The sequence below is a fragment of the Pholcus phalangioides genome, unplaced genomic scaffold (assembly GCF_987345545.1).
Source record: "Pholcus phalangioides strain wild (caught in Gottingen) unplaced genomic scaffold, Ppha-v1.0 ptg000010l_1, whole genome shotgun sequence".
NCBI classification, from domain to species: domain Eukaryota; kingdom Metazoa; phylum Arthropoda; class Arachnida; order Araneae; family Pholcidae; genus Pholcus; species Pholcus phalangioides.
The window spans coordinates 8686325-8700530 of NW_028301603.1; the positions used below are offsets into that span (position 1 = coordinate 8686325).

The 14206-nt window shown below is 34.9% G+C and overlaps 1 protein-coding gene across 1 annotated transcript in view; it reads right to left on the bottom strand.

The window, feature by feature from the left end:
- LOC149080849 (uncharacterized) overlaps positions 1-14206 on the bottom strand; it is a 42413-nt gene that overhangs the window by 9973 nt on the left and 18234 nt on the right. The window contains exons 11-16 of the mRNA XM_089237515.1: positions 13429-13725; positions 12799-13286; positions 9315-9611; positions 3651-3710; positions 1978-2063; positions 264-415 (exon numbers count right to left, since the gene is read on the bottom strand). Of these exons, the coding sequence (XP_089093641.1) occupies positions 264-415; positions 1978-2063; positions 3651-3710; positions 9315-9611; positions 12799-13286; positions 13429-13725 (1380 nt within the window). The remainder of the gene's footprint in view (positions 1-263; positions 416-1977; positions 2064-3650; positions 3711-9314; positions 9612-12798; positions 13287-13428; positions 13726-14206) is intronic.

A 14206-nucleotide genomic window follows, 5' to 3' on the forward strand; every position in this document is an offset into this window, starting at 1 on the left:
TCTATCCCTACTGTCCCACCTGGGGGCATTTGTTGAAGTTAAAAAAGAATACTAATACAGCTACTTCAGTGTGTCATGCTACAGTGTGTGAAATAAGGGAAGGCAGGGTCATGTCTCTAGTGGTGTAGATGGTAGCATGCTAGCCCAGTATGCAAGAGGACCTGGGTTCATGTCCCAGCAGAGATCAGATGATTTTTCTTTCAAGTTCATCTCGGTATAAAAATCCAGAAAATATCTGTTTCCTTCAGATATGATTACCTCACCTTCAAGGCCTTGCTCAACACGTTTTAAATTCTTCAGAATACTGGACAAATCTTTGGTTAGGTCACCGTCTTCTGGAGTCTCTGACACAGGCATGCTGGGTAGGACTTCTTCGATCATGAGCCAACAGTCCCCACCTTTTGGGCATTTCTCCCTGCAAAACACGAAATTGAAAAACTATACAAACATATTCCAATAACATATTATAAATTCAATACATTTTACAAAAAATTAGATACATTACATTAGTATTGAACAATTTACAAATTTGAAGAGAAACACTGTAATTACTTGTAGTTACATAGGCCATATGACTCAAGTTTGTTTTTTTCCCATTGCACAATCCATCAGACATAAAAAACATTTAAGATCCATGCTGATCGTCTTTGAGACAAAAAAATAAATGGTAAATAGTTGAGCAAAAAAGAGAAAGATGGGGAAAGTTTTTTATTTTCCACTAAAATTGTCATAGCGTCATGTTGATGTTGTACCGAGAAATGGGCCGAAACAAACATCTAACTGTTTTGACTGAAAAATTGCCTGCTTACAAAATGTAAACATGCAAATTATAATTCTCTATCAACCGGTTAAATTAAAAATAAAAGTGACAAGCCTTAGATTTTTTTTTTTGTCTTTATTGAGAAAAATAAACTTTTTTTTTTAACTTTTTTATTTTCCTATTCAGCAGTAATGCTGTGCAGACAATATTGTTGAGTGAATAAGGGGAGCCGTTCAAGTATTACGTCAGCAGATTTTTAGCCATTTTCGACCTTCCCCTGTCAGCAGAATTTTGTTTTGGCACTCCCCCCCCCCCAATGTATATTGGAAACAGTGTCATACCAATTTTAGAATACATTGCTTCATTGAGATTTTTTATGTTATAATTTATATTAATTTCTGTAACTATGTAAGCTTTTCCGTTGGTGGGAAACAACAAAAAGCTTTGAAAGCCACATGTGACCTGTGGGTTGTATGTTGAAGGCCACTGGTTTGAAGCTTCCAAAGAACATGGCGTTTATGAAAGAGAAAAATAAAGGAGAGAAGCAAACAGAAAAAAAATTAGTCATTCAAACTGATCCCAAAAACCTCAAAGTTTCAAAACACATAACAGAAAACTGAAATGCATAAACATAAAAAAAAAAAAAATGATTTGATAGTAAAAACCATCAAAAGTGAATAAAAAACTGTTTCTCTAGGAAAAAGCCCATTCCCCAATTGCTACCACTGAAAATAAAATTGCCCCCTCCACCCCATGGAGGCATGACCCCACGTTGGGAACTGGGGTACTAGACGAAGGCAACTCCAGCAGTTAGTTCCTGTGTTTCTCAATAGATAGAGCTAACACCATCCTAGCATTAGGGCAAGAAAGGGCAAAAAAAAAAAGAGGGGGTACCAGAGTCTTTCTTCGCCCAATAGAATAAAAATGGAGCTAAACCCTTGTTGATGCAAGCCCTTCAATTATGCAAACTAATTTCTGTTATTTAAATATTTTACTACCTGAAAATGGAGTTAGTTCACTGAAGCAGAGTTGTCTAATACATTAAAATATCGTTCGAAACATTGAATGGGTAAATTCATTACTAATTAACTAATTCCTACTTGATTCATTCAGAATGCTTTTATACATCCAGAGGCAAAGTGAAAATGACACCAGCAAAATAAAACATGCTTAGCAATTTTATTAAAAATTGAATAAAAATTTTCTGCAGATTTTACCTTTCTTTTTCAAGCAGAGCCTTAGCGTTTGCCCAGAGTTTTGAGGAAAGTTGATGAACGGCAGATATGACTAAGCTGTCCAAAGCCTGTAGATGTAAAGCAAAGAATTCTGAACATTTAAAAGTTTGAGCTTTCCATAAAAGATAAGTGATTAAAATATTTCAAAATATTCACGAAACTCATTGACTTGAAATACACAGTGCGTAGATACTTTGATGCACAGGACCATTTGACATTCTGCCACTTAAGACAAATAGGCCTATTATTTTTTGGCCCTCAGTGTACATCTATTTATAAGTCTCTGTCCATTTATATACTATTACCATAATTGATTAGCCATTTATAATAGAGCAAATACTCAAATGAATAAATATATTCATTTGTTTTTGTCAGTTTTTTACTTTTAAATTAATAAATTCAAGTTGTGACACATAAATTAATGTTAATTTCTTTTATGAAGTTAGAAAAAAACTAATCATGTTGCATGTTTCAACGAAATGATATGGGATTTGAAGGTACTACAAAATATGATAAATTCCAGGCACCAGGAGGTCACAGGGGTGACTAAAATATTGCCCATGACACCTAATTTTTATTTAACGCGATTACTAAATTGGGGTCTGAGGGTGACCAAATTTCTGTAAATTTGTCAGGTCAGCATATCTGCAAACAAAAAGAGGTTTCTTGTGAAGTCAAAACACATTATTTTGGACCGTTTCTCTTAAAATATAAAAAAAAATAACAAATATGGAGGGTATTGCTTTATTCTTGAAAAAGTTCCTGAAAATGTAAACAATGTAGGGATTTAGCAAACATTTTACAGACCAGTAGAGGCTAGAGAATCTGAGCTCTGGAAGTATGAGTTTCCAGATAATCGGAAATATTGAAAATTTTTGCATTTCCTTCTTAAGACCCTCTTTCTTTTTTTTTCCTCCAAGAGCCTTTCATTTCCAGAAATACTAAATAACACTACATAGTACATATTGCACTGTAATTTCAGTTTGTAACAGACTAGGCATCTCCCAGGCCTATGGGTAACTGGTGTAATAAAATATTAGATTCCCTTGGAATGGACGTAGACCATTTCAACTTTCGAAGGGTCGCCGAAAAAGAGGAGAAAGTTTGACCATTTTCTTCATAATAGTGGACAATGGCATTGTCTCCTGATTGCTTAAATAAAATCATTGGAAAGGCAGTAGAAAGCTATCAGTGTCTTAGCATCACTCACCATCAATTCCAACTCTTCAACGCTTCTCAATCACTCTCTCACATCTGTGTGTTCTTTTCATATTCTTCATTTTTCAAAACACATTGTATGCCATCTATATGTTACTCAAGAATTAAAAATACAGCGAGTGTGCTAGTACTACTTTTGAATGTCTGTTTTTTTTTTCCACATAAAACTAACATTTAAATTTTTTATTGTTTTTTTTGGATAATCTGAGTTTTTGATAGTTCAAAGTGGCCTCGGTATCAAATCCACCTCGGATTATCGAGACTCTACTGTATATTAGTACTATGAAAGGCACCAAATTTGGATTAAAATAACAAAATACATATTCAGAACATATAGAAAACACAGACAGTTGCATCAAGGGTTTTACACTTCACACACATTATTTCACACTCAACCAAACCAAAAACTACCCTAAAAAAATTAGGGATGTACATACTGTCAGTTCTTTGACAGGGTGCTTTCTGTTTTGATGCTCAACACCAACACTGGTCACAATCTGACAATGTGAAAAAAAAACAAAACCATCTTCAAATTTATCACAATCATCATGCATTATACATACCCTACCATAACTATAATACAAACATAAAAAAGATTTTTACAATGAAATACAAATGTTTAGGAAATTAAATTATATGAAATAACTAGCTATAATATCCGGCGCTGCCCGGGTTTTCTTCAATGAGGCTTTTTGGATCATGCGATATCTCCCTCTTTCTTTGAGGGACATGCAAACCGTGTCTAAGTTAACCAATATGGCGACTTCCAGCGCGACTCTTAAAAAAAAAAAAAAATCTAGATTTAAAGAAACGTAGAAATGAATACATATTTTTTTCCTTTTTTGAGGGCGCTAAGTATTTCGATTCTTCCCTTCCCCCTTTTGAACTTCAAGTTATCCATCTCTGCCTATTTCAGCTTCCAAAAATCCTTAATTAAAGCTGTGGAATTTCTTTGATGTGCTTTATCCTAAACTACAGTCGAATTCCGTTTTAACGAATACCGTTATAGCGAAAATCTCATTTTAACGAACACTTTTATAATCCCCCAAATAAGTTTACATAGGAACAATGCTAGGTAACGTGGAATTCTTTTATAACGAAATTTCGATATAACGAAGTGATTCTTAAGGTCTTTTGGCGTTCGTTATAACGGGATTCGACTGTATATGAATTTATGCAGTTGAATATTTAAAGACACAATATGGAGACATTAATTTTCATGCTTGAGAAGATGTAAATAAAAAGTTGAAATCAATGTTATTGCATTGATATCCAACTCAAAAGTAGGTCCGGGGCTAATTACTTCATATTTAATCTCCTGGGCTTCGTATATCTCTAAGTGAACTCAATATTTCAAAAATCAAGAATTCTATGCAATTTTTAAAGTTATTGATGTGGCAGGAAATCCCCATCCGCATTTCTGCAGTAAAATCGGCAATTTTAACACTGATTTCTATGAGGTTCACCCTTTTCCTGACCCTCAAAGCAATGCTGATGATGATTATGGCGTCTATTCTTCATTACTGGGAGTATTGAAAATGTGGCAAACCATTATAAAGGCACAAACTATTATACATATACGTACAGCATTGAAAAAATTACAAACCATTGTAAAGGCATATATGTGTCTTAAACACATTGCTAGGAAACCACGGTAACTGAAGTAAACGTTCGGAAAGTGATTCTTGAGGCCCAAAAACCATTGTTGCCAGACAGTTTTTTGCCTGTTTGGGGCATTTGCCCTGGTCAGACAAAATTTTAAAGTAGCCCATCGTTCAAGTCGAGTCCCATTTGGTATATATGCAAAATTTGGTGGCGATCGATTTAAAATTGTAGATTTGTACAGAGAACATACACACACACAGAAAATCAATTTTATATATATAGATGTTTAGGAAAACATTAAAATTTTTTTCTGATTTTAAATTTCAAGAGAACTTGACAGTTTTCTGATTTTTAAATCTTTAAATTCCATAGCAGAAATCCCCTGTAAAATAGCATACAGTTTAACTTTGGTTAACAAGCTTAATTCGTTCTGTGAATGTGCTTGTTATCCAAATCTCTCGTATAGCGAAAAAAAAAAAAAAAAATTTTCCCCATAGGAAATAAAATAATGAAAACTCTGATAATTCTTTCTACAATCATTCATTCACATAGAAATGACTAACAAAAACGGCATAAATCAATAATATAGTAACTAATGCACAAAATAAAACAGGGTACACAAATTTAAATCGGCTCGATTTAAAAAAAAGTCAATGATTTAAATCACAAAATTTAAATTGTTTTTTCTTCACATAACTTCAATGATATTGAAGTAAAAGTAACCTGGTATGGTATGCATGTTATTGGTGTGTGGTAAAGTTTGTGATTACAAGAAGAATAGAAGATATTTGAGGGAAAGATCAAGACTAAGTTCAAGATTACACTTGAACTTAAATCTCTAGATACAGTGAAGAAATGAAACTGTTCTATTTCTAGATTTTGTGCATGGGAAAAATTGCTGAAAAAAAAATATAGGGAGTTAAACTTAGTAGTTAGCTAAACTGTACAAAGTATTTTCAATGCATTACAATGTGGCACTAGGTTTCTCCCGATTAAAAAAAATGAATTATTTTTTTCATAAAGCCTTGAATTTTATGCCCTATGTACTAGATGTTGTACCAACATAAATATTGTTGGACTTTCGACTTTAGTTTCGTATTAAAATTTTGAGTTTGCTCGTTTTTTTACCAAAATCCATTAAATCTGAGAAAGAATAAAAATGTGTAAACTATTAAGCAACATCACATGCAAGTCGGAAACACATCTATTAATTGTGCAAGAAACAATCTTGCAAATATAGAATTTGTTTAATTTAGTTGATGCTGAATGGCCCTTTGGTTGCGTATAGAGTGAATTGAGATGTCTGCACCATATATGTGATACTGAGTTGCCACCACTCATTCACCTTAATGTGAGGCACCTCTCATGAATAAAAGCACTTTTCTTTATAAAAATAAAATGTTAATCCATGAAGTTAATAGGGGCTCAATGACCTTTCGTGTTACATAAACACAGATTTTTGGTGTTTGTAGTTCATTCATTAATACTTAATTAAATTTGAGCAATTAGGAAAAAAAAACGATTAGGTGATATGAAAATATGCATTCTTAATAATTAAGATTTGTTTTAATTAATAAGCGGTCAGTTAACTAAAACAAAAATCTGATTTGTTTTTTTCATACCCTGCAATAAAATATGTATAGTAACACCATAAATAAACATTCAATACAATGTTTACAAATTAACTTACTCTAAAAGAGAAGAGAGGATGTCATTTAGGATAATTTACAAACTCTGTTGTTTGCAAATGTATTTTTTTTGTGTGACTTTCAAAAAGAATCTTATCTAATGACACTTGCTTTTGCCTCCTTTTAGGATTTCTTGGAAATGGGAAACTGTGCTGTCATTGAACAGTTTCATTGCTTGCTTTGCTACAACTTAATTTGATTGATTCTTTTCTACAAAATTTTTCACAGATTCCTACTCTATAATACAGGGTCTCGATATTTAAAAGACTCTATTTTAAAGTAGCCTACAGGCAAAACTAGTCATAAGAAATTTGTGAAATTTTGTGGAGGACGTCATGAAGTGATGAAAATTGTTTCGGGGGGGGGGGGGTGTTAGTTTCCTATTTGGACACCAGAGGGCGTGTCACTTTGAATACCTGTAGTAAACATGTAAATTTATGTGATGTCATGCAGCAGCTGTTACAAAACCTAGAAACATTCGCCGAGATCTTGTTTTTCAATGTGTTTGCTGCTCACAATGACAATAAGTTTACGAGATCGCACTTTATTGGTCAAATTGTTTTACCAAAACAGCAATTCTGCAATAACTGCTCTATGGAAATATCAGACTTGGAATCGAAAAGGTCCAATGAACGTTAAAAACCTTCGGAGTATGATAACAAAATTTGAAACCATGGGATCATTGTCTGTTCATCCTCGAAGAGAAAGAAAACCTGTTTTTATAGATGCAGTACAGGAGGTTTTGCTTCAGGTGGAAGAGGACACAGCTTCAAATTCTTGTGGTAGTGTCTTAGTGTCAGGCATGTAGCACAGGTGTTAGATGGGCCACGTTCAACTGTCTGTAAGATCATGCAGTCCTCCATATAATCCAACATATATCCTCCAATATTACGTTTGTTAATTTTTCGAGTGAGACACACTGACCATAGCACGTGCGTGGACAAAAGCAAAAGGTTAATTAATTTGATAACTATCAGCTCAGTTGTGTAACGTGAATGTAAACAAAGCTAAAAATTTTTGCTCATAATGCAAATCATCACTTGTTACTCAAATCAAAATTTGTCCAAAATTTTTGCTCGTTATGTGAATTGTTTGTTAATTGAAGTTCCACTTTATCTTTTTTTTTTTTTTTTTAAATCAAGCTTTTTTTTTTTCTTTCAATTTTCAGCAGGTGCAAAGCAAAGAGTGAAAGAAAATGTGTTCTATTGAGAAATCAGCTGTACAAATATCTGTGCTAAAGTAAAAGGCTTTTAAAAAGATGTGATACCTTGTCGATGCTCATGAGAGGATTAATACACATGAGAGGATCTATGATGGACATTCCAGAATTAAATTTCACATATATATAGATGGAAAGGGAATGACCATAATGGGTCAAGAACGAAGGATACATATTTTTCAGAGAGTCTTGATAGCACGATAGGAGCATCAAGAGTATAGATGAAGCGATGCGTGTGCAGAGTGCCACAAAAGAAAGACAAGCATGCTCATGCTGAGTTAAGTCCAAAACAATATGGCAGCAAGACCTTTACTAGAAACATGGTCAAAGAATGAAGTGCATGTTGGCATGCACGGCAAATAAGTATATGGGAAATGTATGATAGACACTCGTAGCATTTTACAGAGCAACTACATAATGACACCATACCCCGCCAAATAGTTGAGACGTCAATGGATATCAATTTGGTAGTAATGCAGGAGGCTGACCTGAAGAAGAATTTGATAAATTTATAGGGCCCCCCCCCCCCAAAGCTTTACGAGGAAGGTTTCTTCAAATTAATCAAACAGTATGAGGAATGTATCAATGTCTGTGGAGACTATATATAAAAAAAAGCCAAATTACTGTATTGTTTTTTTTTTGTCAGCCTGCTTAAAGTGAAATTTGTCTCTAAAAAAAAGATGAAACTTGCTTTCGGCACATCCCCTCAAAGTAAATATCCTGATTTTGTTCCTATAACATTAACACAGAGATTGCTGAATTTAATAAGAAAATGAAACTGAAATGAAACCGTAGGAAAATGAATGTGTAAAAAGATGGCATCTGCCAATTAACTTTGATACAGTAACAGTATGTAGCCATGAAATTCTTGGTAAATCAAGATTAACAACCTGCTACAATTCATCATTAACTATTGTCAATGTTCGATCACAGACAGTAGTAGGTTGAATGGCATAAACATCTTGAAGGTCACAAGCCCATCAACGACAAGAGATAGATTTGTTCTTGGTGAGATCCAATTTATTCCACTCACAGAACTTCAAAATAATTTATTTGCCATCTTTTATCCACTTTCTACACCAGGGCTGCCCTTATCAGACAAAGGGGTTAGGTGTGAAAACAATTTTGGGGTTCCTTACCCCTGATTTTATATATTTTGTGGAGAAAAGGAAATCTGCATCCAAGGATTCATACATTATCACAGAATATACAGAAACGTTGAAAAATATCTACTCAATAATAAAAATGGCTAATTAATAAAAGAAAAAATCTCAGAATTGATGAAAATTCAGAATTAATGAGAGAAAAAATCCCCGAATATTTTTTGATGGAAACTCAGAATTGAGAAATAATTCCATTATTAAGTCCAGACACCGTGTTTACTACAGAAAAAAAAAAATTCATATATGGAAACATTTTTGTTACTTCTATTACTATTCGTGTAAGGCCCCCAAACCATGGGGGGCCCATGTGATCACACCTGTCGTACATCCCTATAGGGAATCCCCTTGTCTGATACTCGTAAAAGAACAAAACATCAGAGTTATTTCAATTATCCTTTTAGAGAGAAATTATGATTATTTTCTTACCTGAGATCCAGACATCATGTTTTGCTCAAAACTTCGGACAAAACTACATGGGAGAATGGGTAAGGGGGCTTCAGTGTCATTCATAATACTGCAGGACATAGAGCGATGGAACGACTGCAAGCCTCCGTCACCTTCACATGAAAATCCGGGAGACTTCTGCACGATGCTCTTGCTTCCTGAATAAAAAGTACCTACCGCCGCACCTGCTGTGGATGGCCGGCTGTCTGCTGAACGCCAAACAGGGATTCCTTTGCCTGGATCGCTCTCAATCCTTCTATGACCACTCTTTAGTTCGGGCTGGAAATGATAAAGCACAAATGTCAAGAACAAAATATTTAAGCGAATGCAGGAAAAGCAATACTTATTTTTTAGAAATCAGCACAAAAACCATGAGAATCTCTCCTACCCACCCACCCCCCACTTATTCACAAGACAATATTTCTCTTTCTGCAACAAATACCAATAATGATTAGGATCACCTCAATCATTATTTTCTAACAGAAAATATAGAGGAAACAAGGAGGATTTCAGTCACAGAGTACTCATAGTCACTAGTATTTCTCCAATATGCAATGCAATTGGAGTCTCGCAGCCATGAAGGAAACTACTGATGCAACTATCACCATTTTGTTTGTATTTGTTCAGCTGCTGAACTGGAATATGCTACTTGACATCGTGTGCTGTAAGAATTCACTGTTTTTGATCGTGGTAAGCAAAATAATTTTTTTTCATTCGCCATACAACTTCTATGTTACATATACACAATATCTGTCCCATTCAATAATGCTTTTCATTCAAGTTAATTAAGCCATTCTTTTATTTTTCAGTTTTGTAGCACAGCATACTCTTGGGGTAATGGCAGCCAATTTTTTTATAACATGAATTCGAAAATCTGAGTTTACAGTGAAGGATTCAGAGTAGATGGAGAGAAGTCGTTCTGCTGTACCAGCTGTGGAAGATTGGCTCACCAATAGTGTTTATGATGGGACACTGCACAGGCTACATTTGTGATTGCTGTAGTAAAAGCTAGTTATATGTTTGTTCACAATATGTATTTCATTTTTTTTTGATATCATCTGATTAAATATCACATTCATTCTTATGGAAACTGGTGTCTTGTGTTACTTTCCTAAATTTCATGTGATTTTGAATGGGTCAAATGAGTGGCTGCTTTGGAGGGGGGGGGGGGTGTAATACCAGTCAGTTGATTTTTTATTAAATTGTTTTTGTGAAAAAAGTACAGTGGGACTTCGGTTAACGAGCTCAATTTGTGTTCCGCCAATGTGCTCGTTATCCAAAAAGCTCATTATTCGAATCAAACTTCCCCATAAGAAATATAAATTCACATAATTCGTTCTACAATTATTCATTCACATGAAAATGACTAATAAAAACAGCATTCAATCGATAACTAAATACAATAATAGTTATTCATAATGCAATACAATTACATTATTTATCAGCCACCTCGTTGGGCATTTTGCCTGTTGTGGCGTTGTATTTGTATATATAATATAAATAACAGCATAAATAAACATAATATGATAATTTTTACAAATTAACTAACTCTAAATGACGAAAGAAAGAGTAGGACTATTGTTTAGGATGATTTACAGACTCCTTGTTTGCAAACTTATTCTTTTTGTGTGACTTTCAAAAATAACCCTATCCAATGACACTTGATTTTGCTGCTTTTGTAGGATTTTTGGAAAATGGTAAATTGCAGTGTGCGTTGGAGAGATTCATTGCATGCACACTACCACAGGTTTATTTTGGTGGTTCTTTTCTACAGAGTATTGTATAGATTCCCATATTCTACACATCTCTCTAATCTCATTTTATGTGAGGAACATCTCCTTACTTCTCTCTTCCTCATGCGAGATACTGTCCATAAACTCTTGCTGCCGTGTGCAAAAGAGATCCATAACTTCATCTACCGTCAACTTCTAGACATTTTTCACCACTAGTTCTTGAATACGATCATCATGAACCTCCAGTCCATGGTCTTCCCCAAGCACAAAATCTCTTGTACAAGTAGTAGCTCTTGTTAATGAGTTAGTCCCCTCAAAGTCACGTTCAATAATGCAATCAGCCCACAGTTTTTTCCCCAAGCAGAATTTAAAAAAAACCTTCAAGCACACATACGCAAGGCTACAATGCTACATCTAGTTTCGTGTTGTAAATATTCACACTCGCATGTGTGTTAATTTTTAAAATGAGGCATGCTTACTGGAGACTTTAGGGGAAGAATATTGCCCACAATTCAATAATATGTATTTGGGCGAAAACAAAAACCTTCAGCTTAGTTGTGACAATGTAAAAATAAAAAATCGCAAAATTTTTGCTCGTAATGCAAACCGTCACTCATTAACTGAGTCAAATTTTGTTCAAAATTTTTGCTCGTTATGCGAATTGCACATTAACCAATGTTCCACTGTATACAACTTTGAATAAATCAGATTTGTTTAATGAAACAAAAAAGGCTTTTGTGGCCATCGAGTAAATTAGAATTAAATTTAAGAGTTTTCGGGTTTTTTTGGCAGACGTGAAATATAGTTTTTGTCTTCCGACGTTTTGTTCGCACGAATGGCGAACATTTTCAAGAATTGCATAACGCGGGCAAAAGAACGTGTGAGATATTTTACACGTATTTTTAGAGAAGCAATTGAAATTCAAAAACACAAGAACTGCTTCAACAGAAAGGAAGAGAGAATGAAGATCAATAGTGTCTGGTTCCCCATTTTAAAAATGATGAGGCTAAAATCCAAGCATTAACCAGAGCCCTTAAGAACAACTTCAGCCAATGGGGAAAATAGACTGGCTCAACAGACCAATCCCGACGAGGCAGTGCGACTCAAGTAGCGAGAAGGCGTAAGTAGTAGCCTTTTGCCTGCATTTTGCAATCCTTGAAAATGTTCGCCACTCGTGCGAACGAAACATTGGAAGACAAAAACTGTATTTCACATCGGCCAAAAAACCCGGAAACTCTTAAATTTAATTCTAATCTGATTTGTTTGTTTGTAAAGAGCAGCTGTGCCTCATTAATTATAATGGGTTTCAGTAAAAAAACTGGAAATTACTCCATGTATTTAACATGTGATTTTCCTTGGGTGTGACTGCCATTACCCCTAGTTTCTCCTAGCCTTGTCATATTCTAACTTCCAGGAAATGAAAATTTTTGCCTAGTAGAAACGTTTCTATGTGTCTGTCATTCTTGGCGATGATTTACATTTTACATCTTGTTTCTTTCGCAAACATCTGATGAATATGGAGAGAGTGTTTGGGCTGAAGGGGAATCACTGGCAAGTCGCCATAGACCTCTACAGACAGTGTCCAGAACAACTAAGTAAGGTCTTCTTAACACTGGGATATTCAAAATAGATTTCAAGTAGTCCAAAATTTATATGATCTTGGCCTAGACAAAAAGAAAAAAAACACAGAGAGCAATCGAAAAATTGATACAGTAAAACTAAGAATGACAAACCTTTCTTTTATACGCAGCTGCATTTCTTGCTTCGATTCCCCTAGGTGGAGGTTTCCCAGAGAAAGGCTTCGTCATAGCTGGCGTCAACCGTAAGCTGCCTTTGATTCCAGAAGTGTCGTCCCTCAGTGTAGTTGTGCTAGCGGAAAGTTTGCTCGACTTTTTCATGGCCTTCTGACCGGTGGTTAATGACTTGTCCTTCCCAACCTGCTTGCTACTGTCTGCTTCCAGCCTGGCTCGTCTCAGGGCGAAAGCACGGTTCAACCTCATTTGTGGTCCGTGATCTGGCTTGTTTTTGCTTGAGTGGGAGCTATGGGAACTGGGCTCTGTGCTAGTGTCAGATAATATGCTGTTGTTTTCCGATTTGCTTTGATCCAGCTCTGCATCTGATCCAGAAAGATTCCACGGTACCTTCTGCCATTGTGAGCTAGAATGAGGAGATTTTGATCCATCTGACCGGTTATCAGGGGACTGTCGATGTGATGGGTCATCTTTAAAGGATAAAAATACATTATGTATATCTATTTTTAAAACTTGAAAAAATCCACATGCAGATTATATATTGGAAAAATTACAAAAACCACATCAACTCCTTCATTCGGGGAAGTATAAAAATATAAATCAGATACCAACCTCCACTGGATGCACTCTTATCTCCAGGTAAAGCAGACAGGTTGTTGGTACGAGACATCGGTGATTTCAAAGAGCTGATAGTTTTAGTCTTTGCGGGCGACCTTGGTGATGGAACTAGCTTTGTACGTCTAGACTTGTCCGGCGTCGGAGGAGGATCAGAACACCTCCTTGCTCTCTGCGCCTCAGAGTGGGAACGAGGATCGTAAGCAGTTTTTTCAGATGGAGTAGGTATGCGCCTTCCTCGATTAGGGACTCTGTTCGTTCTATTCCAGAGACCATTACACTCAGCATCACTATCTAGATTTTGTCCGAATGAAAAAAATTCAAATCAAATATATACCCATGGTAAATAAGGGGGGAAAAATTAAATCACTCTTACAAAAAAAAAAAAAAAAAAAAAAAAATCAAACAGAATAATTGTTTCATTCATTAAAGAAAAAAATAGTTTTGACATTTTTTATTCCAGATATCACTCTACTTATTTTATGTTGAGCAGAGTTACAAGATATTAATTGTGCTTCAAGAAATTCAACATTGATTTTCACACAGTTTATATTACAGAACAAAAAATCATTCACATCGGCCCCAGAGCTTTTTTTCATATAAGATATCAACCCATTGTTGAAACAAGGTAATGATAACAAAGGAATATCATATGGTTGAATCAGTAGTATTCAGTGAAACCTTGACAAACAAGCAACATAAGTGATAATAATAAAAAAATAATAAATATTTATTATTCAACTAGAATTTGAGCAAGAAACATGTGAAAGGACTT